Source organism: Acipenser ruthenus, chromosome 8 (genome assembly GCF_902713425.1).
Source record: "Acipenser ruthenus chromosome 8, fAciRut3.2 maternal haplotype, whole genome shotgun sequence".
NCBI lineage: Eukaryota > Metazoa > Chordata > Actinopteri > Acipenseriformes > Acipenseridae > Acipenser > Acipenser ruthenus.
Genome location: NC_081196.1, coordinates 58,854,701 through 58,873,659, shown reverse-complemented (window position 1 = coordinate 58,873,659; position 18,959 = coordinate 58,854,701). Strand labels below are relative to the sequence as shown.

The window sequence follows — 18,959 nt, the reverse complement described above, 5'->3', positions numbered from 1 at the left end:
AAGGGCACAGATACCAACAGTACAGTTGATAAAGTGCACAAATAGCAGTAACAAGTTCAGGAAAGCATAGATTTCACTTTTTTTTATTTGCCACGTCATTGCAAATGGATATTTTTTACACATATAACAGATCTTAAAAGTGAAAATGAGACAAACCCTTTAACATGTCTTTAATTCCACCAAATCACAGTCATCTACACCGATACAGAGGGACCGGTTAATAGAAAACAATAAAAGTGATCTATGTCGCATGAGCATTTTAATCCAGCAAGACCTTGAGAGGCAAGGATTTTGACAGCCTTATGTTTAGTAACAGTTTATAACAGCAATTTTGAACCTCCATATAAAGGGAAGGAGATAAGGTAATACGCCACTTCTAAATTCTTCATAAAACAAAGAAGGAGAAAAGATTGTGCAAAAATAGAACAGCAGTGGAACCGAGTAAATAATGGTTCTGGTTATACCATCACAGCAGCAAAAACATTAGATTTGGGGAAAGGAACAAAATACGATGGAAACAAGTTGGTTTGGTCTAAATTTTAAATCACCTAAACTTGTTTTGTGTGAGAGTAGGACAGTGTATTATTCAGTAGAAGAGATTTAAGTGTTTTGCAAATTAACACAGAATAGCATCTATTCGCTCTCATTTAGTATACACAATTATTTGTATTGATGTTCTTCCAGAAAACCATTCCTTGGTGCATTGCTGGACTGTGTATGATGTACAATGAAAGTAGACTTTCACAGGTGAATGTTGTAACAAAGCATATTCTTAATTCCTATGTGTGATCAGAGTGTGATCTGTTTTTAAGAAAAAACATGAATAGAATTTAGTAAAATCTACCTGGCTAGAGGAAAAAAAAAATTGGAGAGTGTGTTACTGTTCGCATTGTTTAATGCATGGTCTGTAATTTTCTTTACCCCATTACATCCCTAAAATGAATCCCAACTGTGAGCCTACTGCATCCCAGAGAGTGACCCTGCTAGCATCCTAGCTTTACATGTAAATGGGAGTAAGGCACTAGAAAGAAAGAGTAAATTGACAACCAAGTTGATTTCCAAAGCGTGGTAACTTGTCGTATTCAAGTTGTGAAACTTAAAAGGTAAATTGCATTCATTTTAGTTAGCAAACAATAGGAAAGTATACTGTTGGATCCATATTCAAAGGTATGATGGGCCTAATGTGGCCAGTAACCTGGCTAAGTGTCTGAACACAATTTTCCAATGTAGTACAGTAGTGTCTGCTTATAGGAACACCTCCTAAGAGAACAGTTCAGCATAAGCATGATTTGCACGGGACTAAAGAAACAGGTGTCCTCAGAGTTGGTCAAAAGCAGAGGACGACTAGGAACCTCCCAGACAGATTAGCTTTTATCTGTAAATTCAAAATGAAATGCAATGTTGGGGCCAGAGAAGGCACTTTTGTGCATGATTTGTAAACAATGAACTAGGTGTAAAATAACTAATTTCATTGTACCTTCTTTCCAAAGGCTAGAATAACCATTTAGACCTTAGTGATATGTACTGTATTTCCATACATATCTTCAAATGTTTTGTATTTTTTGCCTAAATGTTGCAGGATGGTACAGAGTAATCATTAACACCAATATCTTAAAAGCCAACAACTGAGAGCCAACACATTACAAAAATCAAAGTGAGTGAGTGGCATGAAGGGGTCAAATGTAATGCAACGATACTTGACTTTATATGGCAATCAAAAAGGATTTCTTTACAGTACATCAGAAATACCAGGATTGTATAATGTTGTGGTCTAGTCAGTCAGGTGTTGACATGCACAATGCTGGTGCTAAGATTACACTATGGAAGCTTCCAAATTACCATTTTTCTCTTCAAACATAACTGCTGTTATGAAATCTTATCATGTCTTAACCTGAAAGAATGACATTTGTTCACTCAAGATATTTTAAACCAAACACTAGCAGTCATGATGACATTTAAACAGAACACATTACAATGGAATTGTTGACTGTTATATAGCATTTTGAGTGTTGTGATTTCAATTTGGCCTTATCTCAGTTTTTAGATTTCTACAATTTGATTCACATCAAAAATGCTTCACTATCATATTTGCTTTAAGTTGTAGAACAAAAAGACAGAGAATGAAAGGTATGCATGCATACTTAAGTATCCTAGCTAAAAAACAATAGTAAAGTATGTTAAGGAAATTATTTCCCTTGTAACCAGGGCAACAGGCTATACTTTCACAAAATGGCTGAATAAGGATGAACTGCATGAAAAGGTAATGCTGCCACCTATGCAGGCAAAGAGAACACTTTTCTTTGTTTACCAGCTCTCATTTTGGAATGTATCCTTGATTCATTTCAATCCAGGGATAGAATGGCATGGTAAGAAGCATTGTTCTAACTTGTTGCACTTGTAAACAGATGCAGAGCTTGATTGAAGTAATTCCGTTGTTTAAATATAGGTTTCAACATACTCTCTGTTCCAAACATTGTACAGTACATTTTATATAAAAGGAATACTCCATGAACGTACCACGAGGTTCTGTGCATTTTTCTCATGAGACTGGCCATAAACAACTCACTAGCCCACCTTTGGGGAATAATAATCCAATTTGTTTAAACAGTAAATGTTTACAAAAAGGGTTTAACATTTCATGATTTACAGCCTTACCAATTATGACATTGTACTGCCTAACCCACCTACACGTCCAACTGCTTTTGCACATTACACACTTACACAGCAGCTGTGAGAGGAATGACTTGCCCTTAGAAGAAAGCCAGTTGGTAATTGCATTAATTTACTTTAGGAACGATTTCCAAGAATGTGCACCAGATCCGTTCATCAAAGCACTCTCCCAACTAGCAGCTGGCCTTGCATAATCTAATTAGGTCGTGTTCTTAAAAAGTCTTTTAGAACTGCTTTCTCTGCAAGGAAACAAATTGCAGGTAAAAGTTTTTTTTTTTGTTGTTGTTGCTTGGGCCTTCTCCTGGTTGTCTCCAATTTAAACACTACGGTAATTCATGATTTAATGTTGCACCTAATATTACAATAAGCAATCACGTCAGTTAAGGACAGAAATGTAGATCAATCAATTCTGTCAACAATTAACTGATTTAATTATTCGTAACACTGAAGATAAATTCCCCAGCCAAGGAAGTAATGGCAGGAATTAAATGGAATCATATTGATCAACAGTATTTTTCCCGTCACATTCAAGTAAGCGATAGTAAAATGCAGTATGTATTTTTTGGTGATAAGTTGTTTTTCTTTTTATTCCTGGTGTTATTGGGCTGTGAGCAAGACTCCCCTTACTGACAATGATAATTGACAACAATAAAAAGGAGAGGCAAGGGATTTTTAACTTCTTCAATTATAAAGCTTTTCCACTTTGTAATTTGTTAATAGATCAACCATGATTGCCCCCACTTGACAATAATAATTAACAGTTAGCAAGAACAGGCAAGGGAAAGCAGTAGTGTTTGTAGAAGGTGTTAATGACATTGGTGTGTGCCCACATGCTTATTTGCTTGGATAAAGCTGCCAGATTATTGTCAATTTGTCTGATAAAATAGTTTTTTTGTTTTGTTCAGTATGTGTTACAGGAACTAGGAAAAGGGAGTTCTTGCAGACAGGATTTTGCTTAAATGTGACAACTTGAGACTACCTCTCTACTTTAAAAAGGTCTTGCTTTTTATGTTATGTAACTCAACACATTGTTATTTGTACCAAATCAGCAGTTTTACTTTGTCAGGATGCAAACTCACAAAAATCACCAGACATAACATACTGTAGACAAGGCTGGTGTGCACAGGTATCAAGGCAAGGTGTCCAAAAACCGATACTCAATAGCTGTGTTTTTGGAATACTGAATACAGGGACTTATTTTCTTAAAAAAAAAAAAAAAAAAAAAAAAAAAAAGTCATAAAACAGTTGCATGGTAATTACTATACAAAATAACTTGTAATTCTACTGTAAATTAAATAAATGGCTCAACAAAAGCAGAGATGTGTAAAGTATATAACACTTACTGTTTTGGATGCTGTGCCGATATACTGAATGACCATCTCTTTCTTCATGTTGAGGTCCTTTTCCCTGAGGGGTGCTTTTTTGTCCTCGTTTAAGTTCATATCCTCCTGAAAAGTATGAAATAATATTTGTTTTCTTAATTTTTGTAACCTGAAATGAACCAATGGTTCCCACCTCACCATCTCAGATTGTGTTTTTAATAAATAAATAAATAAATAAATAAATAAATAAATAAATATTGCTGTTCCTGCATTGATTTAGAGGACAGATTTCAAACCCCAGAGCACTAGAGCGGCCTTTTTTAAAAGAGCTTTGAAAAGTTAGAAGTGTAAAACTGTCAGGATGTTAATGAAAAGAAATGACAGGTACATTATTTAAACAGTTGTAGCAACACGTGGGGACATAGAACACTATTTTTCGGAACCCTGTTACTTTCTTTAAACTACAACATGTAAAATCGCTTGAAAAATAACCCTTTATCTACTGAAAGACAAAGCATTATTTCAGACCAATGTATTCAAGTTAAATTCTTCAAAACTGCTGAGCTAGGTCTACTGAAATCATCTTTTATTCAACTTAGTTTCCAAAAAGGATCAGACTGAGGGACAATGTTCTGCATGGGATTTGTTTGCCTAAATTTTGGTTCAAACTTTACTCTTACAGAATGTATGGCAACTATACATTTTATAAAATTTTAATGTTGCATAAAATAAGGAAATTAATTCAGTGTAAATGTTTCAGATGAAATGTTCTCAATATACTTTGCATGCCATTGTTTTTTTATTGAATCATATAAACTCTGAATAAACAAGTCATTTTTACCTTTAAGGATTTGTTCTTTATATTTTGTCAGGTAGATATATTGTAACTTCGGAACCAAAAAGATTATAGTAAATATATATATATATATATATTAAGTTAAATTTTAATTTTTGTATTTTAATTAATTAATCAGCTTCCAACTCTGGCATGCTTCTATCAGACAGGACAGGGTTCGACTATACGGCTTGTCTGTTTGCCCAGGACAGTCAACAATTTAGACAAGACCAAGTCTGCTTTTGTTTGAATTCATAATCATTATATTGATCTAGTGGATTTGTTCTGTCCCGAAATAATCGGTTTCATTTTACGGAATTTTCTGTCAGCTAAAAATAGTAGCAAAGCCATGATTAAAGGTTTGCTGTCATAGTGTAATATGGTATTTATTCAGACCCGTTTGAGATCAAGGTAACCACTAGAAGACCTCCAACAGGCTTCTAGGTTTAAGATGTATTTAACAGTGAGCAGAGTGCTTTACAGCTCTTTACGAGACTGGAAAGCCATTCGAGGTTTAACAGCAGCATTCTAGATATTTAGCAAGTCCTTCTAAAGTTACTGATACCTAGGACTTTGTGAAATGGATATAAGGATGCTAACTAGTTAGAAGCCTGCTAAATGCTTAGTGTAAACTGTTGTGGAACAGCTGCATTTAAAAAGGTACTGGCATTTCCATCTTCCCAAACACAGACAAGGATTTCCTGGATTCCTTCCATAGTGTGTTCACACCTTGCCTCCCAAAATGCTAGTTTTCCATGAAGGTTAATCAATTTGACCCACTAATATGAATTAATTTCTCTTTGCTCCATGTTGTCCCAGTTTGATAAATTGGAATTTAAAGTGCTAGTTAACAACATGTTCTATTTTTGCACCCGTTAATCAAAATTAGCAAACAGCTAATAAGGTTTTAGATTACACACTTTTGTCAGCAACTTCACAGGTCAAACATGCATGAAATTATACTATCTCATCCACATTTTAATTAATGTGAAACATTATGTCCCAGAAATCTATGGACAAGATAGAAAAAGCAGGACCAACTACAATCTCTCGCCCCACTCAACTACAAGCAAACAGAGATCGTGAAACACACCTCCAGGCCCACCAAGGCAAATTAAACACTGAAATGTCCTGCTGAGAAAACAAAGACACTCAGTTATTGTCATGTTTTAATTAAATTGAAAATAATTAGGTTTGAAGAGATTAAACTACTTTATCAGTTAAAACACACACACACACACACACACACACACACAAAACTAAGAGTGAGAGAGAGGGGTCAGATAACTGTGACCTTGATGACTGGTGATGGAGTTATTGCTCATAAAGTCTACATGATCCTATTTGGCATTGTGTTTGTTTATTTAATTTAGAAAGGGTGAACATTTTATTTGGTCATGTAATGGGGTGATGATCCGAGCTTACCCCCACCCACAATCACATTTTTCAACTCGGGACCGCAGAAAAGCAACTTGGCAGTGTTCACAGGCATACATATTTTATTTTGGAACTGGATACTTCATACAAATGACAACAACTGATGGTCACAGACTAACAGGTTGTAAACAAAATGACTGGCATTCACAAAGACAAGATCATGAATAACAAACTGCACCACTCCCAAGGAAAGACAAGGCATTAAATAATCCTCAGCCCTGCCTACTCGTAACAGGACCAATTATTAAATGGACAGTTATACCTGGAATGATTTTACACAAAAACGAATTACTTAACATTCATTCTGTTCATACTTTTTACAATAAACATGTTTTTCTCCTTACACATTTGTTTAACCTGCATGAATACCATCTTTGCTTACAAACAGACGATCTAGAAACATTTCCATTATACTGTTTACTTGTTATTATTATGATGCTCTCCAACCCTGGTCCTGGAGAGCTACTGGGGCTTTGGTTTTCGTTTCAACCAGATCTCAGTTACTTAATTGAACCAATTATTGTCTTAATTAGGTCAAGATTAACAGGTGTTCCAGATCTTTAACCATTGATGATGTAAAGACACCTATAAAACCTGCTGGATAGGGGCTCTCCAGGAGCAGGGCTGGAGACCCCTTCTCTAGTCCCTAACTCTTAACAGTAAAGACTGACCATTAGTATTCCCTCTTCTCTTGGAAGACTACCAAATATATGGCTCTAACAAATACCTGTCCCGCATGTAATGCTACGGCAACATCATGAAGGTAAGCTCCTTATTCTAAACAAAGCAATAAACCGTCATGTATCAAATACAATTGCACAACAGCATGCACGATACATAAACTACGGCTCCATTGCCAATAGAACAACAGTAATAATAATCACAATAATGAACAGATATTTAATGTTACCATGATGGTCTCACCCTCACAGGCTTGTACACTTGCGTATTATATGCAATGTAATCATGTTTGTAAAGGGGAAGAAACTTGATAGAATGGGAGGACATCTATATTTACTAATAAATGAAAATGGATTGATAAGACATTGTGGTAAAAGCCATAAAAATAATGCACTTATTTTGAATGTCACCTGTGTTCACAGTATCCACTATAAACATTGCAACATAACATTAAAAATAAACTTCCCGTCGCAATAAATGGCAAGCAATTGAATTCATATAATTACAGGTTATTTTTTATTTTACATTCAAAACATGTATTATTTACATGAAGCCTACATTACAAGTGTATGGGGGTCTTCACTGTGCTATTACAAGTCAAATGAAAATGTGTAATTCTAAATAAAAAGCCAGTTATCAAGCCAGATCATCAGTATTAAACGAAAAATGTATGATTTCGCTGCCGTCAGATTATACTATAATCAGGAATGTATCCTTTACGGTACTGTTTGCAAGTGTATCCAAATACATAAATAATAACATTATATCTGTGACAAATAAATGATCACAGATCGACTTTAAATAATAGTAATTAACCGAATCTATAGAGTGCTAACATGAAAATTACTAAGCGTACAATAAAAAGAAGCTGAAGGTTTAAATGTGCTGTTGTCTACACATGCATAAATATAGTGCCTATTAAGATAATTAAGGTTTGTAGTTTATTTAATAGTTAGATATTAAGGCTAATCACGTCTTTGAATTAAAGCTGCAGCACGCTCAATTGTATAGAAAAACAATGTTGCAGTTCCAGTTTGTGTACATGTTCAATAAATTATGCTGCAAATATACAAATGTCTTTAACACAGTCAAACTAAGCAAGTCAAAACAGGAGCTTATGAATGTCATCTGCAAGCTGTGTTGCAAAGTTCACTGTGAACTAAAATAAAAAGGAGAATCACATTTCCCACATTCTGCTTGTTTTGTAATGTATATATTCTGTACTGTATATACTAATGTCTGTAACCTAAATAGCTTTCAAATCATATTTACAAACCATGAATAATAAATTAAGAGGTGACAGAGTATGTTTTTATTGACTGAGCACAATATAGCCAATACAAACCTTATTTTTACATCCCTGTAGCCTAAATGAAGCATGGAAGTACGAATAAAATACTTGACAAACCTAAAACTTCTCTACATAGCTCACTGTATCAAATGCTTATGATATTCTACATAAGAGTACTACTGATACTATAAATCACTGCTAGCAACTGGAGCAGTGTGTTACTTTGGCATCTTCAAACTTGCAAGAATATCAGTTCATATTCCTGTTTGTGTAAGTGGAAAAGGCATAATCAAGTTACTGTATATCCAGGAGACACAAGAATAAAGGTTAGCTGGATTGTCTGGAAGTGGGTTTCTTTCACAGATCGGCCGGCTACAATACCATTGTGTTACGGTGACACTTGTAATTGTCTTTCAATACAATTCCATTCCCCCAGCAAACAGGTGTAATTAATCGATTAATAGATCGGATGATTAAATCGAGCAATAGAAAATGTCACGATTAAAACCCTTAGTTTCAAGTTAAACACCAACATGTTATGAAGAGTGATTAGGGCTAGATTTCTATTTCCATACAAGTGAAAACCCTATCAGTTTTGAGAGTCAAAATGTGTTAAAAGTGTGTAGCAATATGAGATCAAACTAATTTCGCAAGCAGCTCATTCAAGATTTAGAAATGCTAAACAGTACAAAAAACATAGGCAATGGACATTTTGTAAAACTGCTACAGATTTAAAAGATGTAATGTACAACAAAAGGGTTAAAATACTGTATACCGATTTGACCAAAGCTTAGCCGACACTATAGGAGGCCAATGTTTTATTATTTATATATATATATATATATTTTTTTTTTTTACTTGTCTCAGTGGTCTTTATAAAATTATAGAATTATTTGAACCCACCCCCCTTTCCTTTTCTAGGAAATACACAATTTGATTAAAAAGCGGTTTTATTTTGACTCCAACATTGCAATAAGCAGCCATACACTGTATCCTAGGATACAGCAGATGTTTAGATGTCAGAGGATCAAATACCGTTCAACTGTGGTTCTCTGTCACTTCACAAACACACAATCACCTGATTATGTTGGCCAATCAAAGTCTGATTATTGTGGCAATTGCTGGGCGTAGCAACTACTAGCTTGATCAAAAACTAAATTGAAATACTTACACGAAAATATAGTATTTTTAGTGGATGAGGAATGGGGAGAAAATGTAAATCAGTTTATGAATATTCAAAAGAAAACAAATGTTTCGAAGTATACAAAAAGCAAAAATAGCAGAAGTGGGTCAGATGAGGCAGAGGATGCATAGTGCTGCAAATACTGCAGTACTGAGGTACATGTTCACACTGACAATAAAAGAACATACTGAAAAGTAAGTGACAAATTAAACTAAAACATGAAAAGTAAACTGAGAGTCAAGCAATCCATTTGTGCAGTTTTTACGCATGTTTTAATTAAAAAAAATAAAAATAAAAAAGCACAGAATGACTGTGTTAATGAGTTTGTCAGAGCGCTGTGCTTTGCTGGGTAGCCACCGTTTATTGCAGAGGTATGTATCAGTGACTTAGTGCAACAGTACTGTCTGTCCATCAGCTAAAACACTGGCCAATGCCAACAATCTTAAATCGTAAATATTTGACAGAAAATGGTGATGCTTTAGTTGGAAAACTTACATGGAACGCATTGATGGAAATGATTTTTGACGCGTCTTCCGACAGCTTGCACCACCCAGTTATGTCAAATTTTATTTTTATGATTTCAAGGCGAATAAACCTGGCTTGTTTTGTACTGATGTCATGTTCATACCTCTGTAGATACTGTTTCCGTCAGCACAGCGATTGCCCAAACGTTTGCAAAGTACCAGTTAACTTGGGAAAATGTGACTTGAACTTGCACAGATTATGCTTTATCAGACATGCCAGGGACATTAAACCTAATCAGAAAACTGCTACATATTCCACATGTAAAGTGTGGATACTGAGATTCTTCTCATACAAACATAAAAGTTCCAAGGGTGTCAAGACAGTTATTAAACCCTTTACGAAAAGTGTCCCCAGTAGTGCACATACAGTGCCGTGAAAAAGTATTTGCCCAGTCTGATTTTCTGCATTTTTGCACATTTTTCACACTGTATTTGGTCAGATTTTTTTGTGGGTTGTAGTAGTATATATAGGGAGTCAGAGAAAAAATGACACCAAAGTGTGGTGCTTCTTTCATTTGTTTGGTGTGCAAGGTAATCAAACATGCAATCTTCAGTTAACTCAACCCAATTAAAGGGATAATTAGGGTCAGCTGTTTGAGTACTTTGGTTAACAACCAGGCCTGATTTGGGCCAGCCCTGCCCAATATAAATCTGGCTAACTTTGGCCTTTACCATCAGAGTGAAGTTGTCAGCACACAGGTTCTAGAGGCACATCATGCCACGAACAAAATAAATTCCTGAAGACCTCCGGAAAAAAAGTTGTTGATGCCTATCAGTCTGGAAAGGGTTACAAAGCCATTTCTAAGGCTCTGGGGCTCCACCGAACCACAGTCAGAGCCATATTGTCCAAATGGAGAAAGTTTGGGACAGAAGTGAATCTTCCCAGGAGTGGCCGTCCTGCCAAAATCTCTCCAACAGCAAGGCGTAAAATCGTCCAGGAAGTCACAAAGAACCCTAGAACAACATCCAGAGATCTGCAGGCCTCTCTCGCCTTGGCTAAGGTCAGTGTTCATGACTCCACCATCAGAAAGACACTGGGCAAAAATGGAATTCATGGCAGAGTAGCAAGGCGGAAAACATTGCTCACTAAGAACATCGTGAATGCTCGTCACAAGTTTGCCAAAAAGCACCTGGATGATCCTCAAGAGTTCTGGAACAATGTTCTATGGACAGATGTGGAACTTTATGGTCGACATGGGCCCCGTTAATGTCTGGCAAAAACCAAACACTGCATTCCACAGTAAGAGCCTCATACCAACGGTCAAGCATGGAGGTGGTAGTGTCATGGTTTGGGGATGCTTTGCTGCATCAGGACTTGGACGCCTTGCCATCATTGAAGGAACCATGAATTCTGCTCTGTATCAGAATTCTAAAGGAGAATGTCAGGCCATCCATCCGTGAGCTGAAGCGCAGCTGGGTCATGCAACAAGACAGATCCGAAACACACAAGCAAGTCTACATCAGAATGGTTGAAGAACAAGAAATTTAAAGTTTTGGAATTGCCTAGTCAAAGTCCAGACCTAAACCCCACTGAGACCTGAAAACAAGCAGTTCATGCTCAAAAACCCACAAATGTCAATTGAAGCAGTTCTGCATGGAGGAGTGGGCAAAAATTCCTCCACGGCGCTGTGAGAGACTAATCGATAACTACAGGAATCGTTTGGTTGCAGTTATTGCTGCTAAAGGTGGCATAACCAGTTATTGAGTCTAAGGGGGTGATTACTTTTTCACACAGGGGCATTGGGTGTTGCATTTTAGTAGTAAATTAAAACACAGAAGTTTCGGGCTCCCTAGTGGCACATCCAGTAAAAGCACTTGCGTAGAGTGCCGGATGCGCCCTATAGTCTGGACGTCGCAAGTTCGAGTCCAGGCTATTCCTTTGCCGACCGTGGACGGGCGCTCCCAGGGGGCGGCGCTCAATTGGCTGAGCGTCGCCCGGGGGGAGGGAGGGTTAGGTCGGCCAGGGGGTCCTCGGCTCACCGCACACCAGCGACCCCTGTAGTCTGGCTGGGCGCCTGCGGGCTTGCCTGTAAGCTGCCCGAGAGCTGCGTTGTCCTCCGACGCTGTAGCTCTTGGGTGGCTGCATGGTGGGTCCGCAATGTGAAAAAAAGCGGTCGGCTGACGGCACACGCTTCGGAGGACAGTGTGTGTTCGTCTTCGCTCTCCCGAGTCAGCACAGGGGTGGTAGCGGTGAGCTGAGCATAATAAAACAATTGGCCATTCCAAATTGGGAGAAAATAATAAAAATAATTTATTTAAAAAATAAAAAAAAAAACACACACACACACACACACACACACAGAAGTTTCTATGTTTAAAAGGTGGCAGCCTTAGAACCCAATATATACCCATCTTAGGTCGCAGGTTAAAGGAAATTCTGTCTTCCACTGCCAATTCTGAGTTGTATTATTATGAATTGGTGTCCATACTGGAGGGTTTAACAGAATTCAACCTAAATAGAAAAAAAGAACTGTTGACTAAACAAGTGTCTAACAACGAAAGTGAAAGACAAAATGTGAAAGACTGTGTTGATTAGCGTTCCGTGCAGGTCATGTCCTTGTACTTAATGATTTAAAAAACAAGTAAAATCAATATGACCCAAAATCTAATTTACATTTTTAATCTTGCTGCACAATTAATTGCCCTTAGGTTTATGTTATTTACATTAGAATTCATGCATATGTCTAAAGGACATGCATTTTGACCAGTTTATCAAAAATTCACTGCAGGCTACAAAACCATGTGTTTAACTTTTAATGCTTGAACCATCAAAAGATTTGTAATAAACTCTTTTTTGGGATAGAAATGATATTGTTAACTTTCTAAATTGAGGAATAATCAGGTTATTCAAAAGGAAAATTATAAGCTGCAACTGTGTTTTCACTAAAGCTTCTAACATTTTCCATAATTTGCAATAATAAATACCCAGTTGTATCAGCCTTTGAAAACAAAATGTGGGCTGTGTAGATCACCTGCTGTTCATTAGTCAAGGGATTGGACCCAGCTGTGCTTTTGTCATGAATAGTATACCTACTCAGTATTTTTCTCAATGTTCTGTAATAAATGCTGCCTATTGTGTACATTATACGACATATCCTAGGCAGGGGTCAGCAACATATGGCTCGAGTCAAGTCATTCACAAACACACACACAAAAAAGTATTAATTAAAAAAAACTTAATATTAGCGTCGTCGCACATCTAGACATAACCAACTCGGCAGCAATATCTCACTTTATTTTTACATCCACCTACCCGCTGCTCTTATTGGTACTTGTTGTCCTGGAGTCTGTTTCATCGTGTTTTGATTGGTTGACAGAGCTGTCAACCAATATGCACACGAGTTACAATCCGTAACCCCGCTTTTACTACATTTTTTCAGTTTCCAAGTGTAGTGTGGAGCTCTTTAGTTCAATTTAAAAAAATGGCAAAAAGAATGAAGTCGGATGAGGAATACCGTTCTTTTCAGCTGGAATGTACTAATGTGTACGTCTTTGTGGACAAGTCAGGATTTCCACTTTGTCTCGCATGGAGTGAACAACTGGCTTCAAACAAAAAAATCGAATTCACAAAGACATCTCATGTCAAAACATGCTGCATTTGCAGCGAAATACCCAGAAGGTGAGGCGCAGAAAAAGGCCTGCGAGGACCTGCAAAGAAAAATGAAAGCGGGGCAAAGTCGAATAAGGTGAAAAAATAGATTTTAAGGAATGAGTCGGGATTCAAATAAATAAATTTAACAACTACCAATTTAGAAGCACAGAATCTAGTCTTTTTTTTTTTTTTTTAAATGTTCCCAGTGTTTTAGATCCTACTACTTCACCTGGTCGGCTATTCCGTGCATTTATAACTCTGTGTACAAAAGTGCTTCCAACCTTCTGTTCTAAACTCACTTCTACTCAGCTTCCACTTATTCTATGTTGTTCTTCTCTCTGTGGTAATATGTGAAGTTGTGTCTTAGGATAACTATCTATACTATTCATGATTTTACAGACTTCAATCAAGTCCCACTTTCCCTTCTTTTTTTCTAGGCTGAAGAGATATAATTATGTTAACTTGTCCTCATAGCTCATGTCATTAAGTCCTGGGATCAGCCTAGCTGCTTTTCTCTGTACCTTCAAGTGCAATGCTGTTTTTTTTGTTAGCAAAACAACACATAGTATTCTAGGTGGGGTCTACCTAGGGGACTACACTATAACCGCGAGATGCTTTTCAAAGTCCTCGTCCCCTATTGCCGACCCGTTCATTTCATACTTATAAAACATGGATTGTCATGCCCAATATGCAATACTTCACATTTCTTAACATTAAAATAAAATTTGCCACAAGGTTTGCCCAAGAGAAGGTCCAAATCCCTTTGAATTAGCTGGGCTGCGGATTCAGAGTCACCTGCTCCCCCAAATTTGGTATCTACAAATTGTACAATCTCGCAACGTGCATCTTGGTCCGTCATTTATATAAATGACAAAACAGTAAGGGTTCAAGTACCCCACGAAGTACATCACCCAAATTAGATTTTACACCTCTCACTGCTTTCTGTTTTTCAACTAATTCTGTATCCAATTACATGCCCTCTCCTGTATTCCTGCTGATTTTAATTTAATAAAGTCTTTCATGTGGGTGTTTGTCAAAGGCTTTTTGAAAATCAAGATAAATTACGTCATAATTGTTGCCATCACCTACATTAGCTGTAACTTCCTTAAAAAAGTCAAGTAGGTTAGTTAAGCATGGCCTCCCTCTTCTGGAGCTATGCTGTCTATCCCCTATAATATTGTTGCTGTATAAATACAAAGTCTTCAAGCTTACCTCTTAATATCGATCCACCAGTTTACATGCTACGGAAGTTAAACCAATAGGTCTGTCTTATTCCCATTTTTAAATGTTGGCACAACATTTGCAATGGAAACCTCGCCCCATATGGAAATACGTGGACTAAACTGACAGGAGATAATGACAGCGATTAACTTTATGAAACAATGTAAACGGGTGACTCACTTTCACAATTATACTCACTTAAAGTATTAATCAAAAATACTCAGTGTAAAATAAATTCTTTTTAGGCCTTAAAAGATACGAGAGAACACTGGTTTGCCTTTAAGGAAATACTTTAAAACTGACTGTCCAAATTAATTCTAACCTGCTCACATAATGTTTATAGTTGGTAGATAGGTATCTGTGGTAAGCTCAACAGCACTGCTGTATTTACAGTGCTGGAATACATCAAATCATCGATTTGGTTTTTGAAATCACACAAGAACAATTTAATGTCCATTTAGTAACCAAGCACACCTAACAGGCTTTCTATAAAACTGCTCAACTGCAGTAGTTTTACTTGCAAGTTATTTGAAATCCAGCTCAGAAACTGCTCCCCTTTATAGCCTCGTTTATACATGCGATTGCTCTGTATTTTAAAAAGATAGTAACACCCAGTGCACCACTGTTCAAATTCCAAGGTATTTTACCATTTGAACCATTCAACAACATAACAATGGAGATGGGCAAATAAACCTTATGAAGTCATTAGATAAATATTTACGCTTCAAACCTTTCAGAACAGTGATATCCAGATGCCTAACACATTTTAGGAGACATACACTGAGTTTCTGCTAGGATAGCTTTTTTCCTATAGCTAACAACCAAAACCCTTCAGATGCCATTTTTCTTCATTTTACTTCAGAAGCAGTGACACCCTTCTTACATATAAATTACCTGGAACTAACACTATGAAAGCAAATCTAGTTTTGCCATGGTTTAATCTGGAATTACGCACAGCGAAGACATTCATTTGCTGGAAACTAACCATGTCATTGCAAATGTGTCCATGGTTTATTAATCACTGCTTGGTGTTTACAGCAAGTGTTTGATGTGTCCTGGCTTTTTTGTGACACCATCCGACTTCAGAGGCAAGCTAATCTTGTGACATTTTGCAGTATAGATTTGCCTGATCCACTAGAATGTGCAGACATTTGATATTTACAGCTCCTCTTAAACCCTTTTTATAACAGAAAACATTCAGATTCAGTGTATTACTAATTCACATACAGCCTCTCTAATTTTGCTACCTAACTTAACAACAAACATAGAAGTGGATAGGAAAATACATTTTAAAATCATTTTTTGGAGCAAATTAGTTGTTTGGCTGATTTATGGATATGGCATAGTCTTGTGTTGGAATTATTCAGTAATGACAAAAAGGAGTTGAAAGGGTGTGAACAATTTCACTCCAGTTAAAAAATACCAAGGAAGTGAAACCCAGCCTAAAAGCAAGGCTAGCAAAGAGAGATTTATTTTTTAAGTGTAGTAACAGATATCACATTATTGCTGTAGCATGTGTTTTTCAAACCTGCACATTTGAGACCTATAAAGTAAGGAGACATGCACGACATGAAGGATTTTTATAATTATTTTGTTAGCTAAAACAACTATTATACAGTCACCCATAAACTTGTAAAACCTGCTCCATTTAGGACAATTTTCTGCTGGAATATAGGCCTATATTCTGGAAAGGTGCAGGGAGTCATTTAAATTAGAACAGTTATGTCATATAAAGTGTGAATACCTGTCTTATGCATAACTTCCTGGACTATGTATTTTCAGGAGACATTTCATTTACTTAATAATTGCAACTCCATAGCCTGGAAAAATAAAGTCTTATAATTTGGGAAGTTCAAGATAAACTAAAATGACAGATAAACGTTTTAACTGAGGAAAGTACCAGGCCAACATACACAGACTGCCTCTAGTTAAGAATTATATAAATAAGGTTGGTATTAGTAGCTATCATTGCTTTCTCACCTATTAAAGAATCAAGAACACAGTGATCAATCTAACAATGTACAAAGCTGCATAATTCAACTCATTTTAAATATATGCTAGTGAATATGCAGTATAAGCAGCGATATTTGTTCGTCTAAGAGAGTTCCTTTCATCACATTGGAGTTGATGTTATAAGAATGTATCGTACAAGTCAGGGACTTAACATTTACTAAAATGTTAAAAACATTTCACATGGTGTACAGCAATAATAATGTGAGAAGATCGAAATCGACTTGCCATCATTTTTTCAAAAAGTGCTAGGATCTCTTTCTCGGACATCTGCTTGGAGGCAAACTCTTCAAATTCGGTGGACCACTCACTGGTGGAGGAGCACGAGTGCTTCAGGTGGGAAAGAGTGGGCCGCTCTCGTCTGCTGCCTGGAATACGGATGCTGGCAAAGCGGTCAAGCTACACAGGAGAAAGAAAAAATGTATTTATTACTTTATTCAACAGTGAAAAACCATCAGACAGTTAATACAGCTTTTGGTTACATCACAATACTTATTGTGACTATACCCAACAGTGAACAGGAAATCATACCTCTTTTACTTACAGAATTATAGTTATACTGTATGGTATTTGACTTGCATAGAGAGCTTAGATACTAAATGTATCAACTGTGATCCAAATCACTTCCCTAAAGGAAATTGCAAAAACTAAACCCTCCGCCGTTCCAGCAGTCAAATCAACATTTATAATAGCAAGGAGCTGCAAGGAAGTTAGGCGAAGTAAAAAATGTTCAAATTGTGTGGGGTTTGGGAGTGAAGAGCAGTCAATTGCTGTGCATTTTGTTCTTTAAACCACTTTCTCATCCCCTTCCTCCCTGGCTAAGCAGAGATGATGTGGCTTCAACTGGCAACAGAATGCAGTAGAGCTGAAAGAGTGTTTTTTTTTTTCTTTTTTATTTCTTTAAGGATAAAAACAACATGGCATTGAATAGAACTTTGAGAGAAGCATAGAATACACCTGTGTGTCAACTATAAACACTATGTTCAAAGCATGCAGTGTTTATCACCGATCAGTCCAGAGTTAAAGCAATGCAGCAACGAAAGGGTTCATTTTTACTGAAACATGGGGGGTGGGGGACAGACACGCACGCATGCACGCAAGCACACACACACACACACACTGCTGTGTGCCAAAATTAGGACAAAACTCTAGAAGGTGTACTGTCAGTATGCTGCTGTAAGTTAGTCACATGATCTCAGTATGTTTAGCCCTTGCTGTAATGGACCAGAGCAGGCATGTGGGAGAGTCGAGCGAAGGAAGTCTAGTTTATCCTTAATTTAAATCTACTGTAAACAAAGCACGGTTTGCTCAACATAAAAAACTCCACTTCATTAAGAGAGGCAACTCAGTTTTTGCTGCACAGTGCCGTCAAAAAAAATAAATAATGCTTTAAGAAAAGCATGTTTTTTTTATTTATTTTTTAATAGAAGTAGGTTAACATAACCTGTGAATAAAAAAAAAAATGTATTATCCTTCTGAGCAAGGGTGGCATACAAGCAAACTAGTAATCAGAATGTTATCTAGTTGAAAAAAGTAGTCCTATAGTACACAATAATTCCTACTGTATATACATCCATAAACTGCTGAATGTCGACCAAAAAGATTATACTGCAATGAAAGTCACAGTTCTTTAATCCTCTTCTGTTGCATACAAAAAATAGTTAGTGAAAAGATCCAAAAATAATGTGGTAATGAATTTCTAATTAGATTAAGCATGTCAAAAACTATTTCCTCCTATCACTGGTTAGCTGTGGGGTACTTCTTTTGAAATGTCATTTGAAGGTGATAAGGTAGGTGGTTCATGTGTAAGCACTAGCTTCATCTTGCATTGGGTTTGTAAAATGAACACATCTAAATGAGCATCCTACTGTGCATGATCTCATGAGTAATCTCTCAGGTAATCAGTGGTGACACTAATATACAATTAATGAAATACAACTGCAGCAAATTCACAATTTTATCTACATTTGGAAACATGAATATTAACAAGAGACAATTACACAGATGTTAAATTAGTCAGACTCATCTAAATCATCTTTGTCTTCACCCTTTAGGAAATGATATCCATCTTCTGTAGAAATGCCGCACAGATCTGATAACAAACCTACAACTTCCACCTGGCAATTTTTCTTTGAGATCTATCAGGTTGAAATTACATGGCAACACGAGAAAGTCGATTAATTACAATTGTAG

At 36.6% G+C, this 18,959-nt stretch overlaps 1 protein-coding gene across 4 annotated transcripts in view; it reads right to left on the bottom strand.

Moving 5' to 3' along the window:
* LOC117406999 (protein diaphanous homolog 3-like) overlaps positions 1 to 18,959 on the bottom strand; it is a 279,229-nt gene that overhangs the window by 229,059 nt on the left and 31,211 nt on the right. For all 4 annotated transcript variants that reach the window (XM_059029364.1, XM_059029366.1, XM_059029367.1 and 1 more), the window contains 2 exons: positions 16,995 to 17,165; positions 4,014 to 4,118 (listed from right to left, as the gene is read on the bottom strand). In XM_059029364.1, coding sequence (XP_058885347.1) covers positions 4,014 to 4,118; positions 16,995 to 17,165 — 276 coding nt within the window. The remainder of the gene's footprint in view (positions 1 to 4,013; positions 4,119 to 16,994; positions 17,166 to 18,959) is intronic.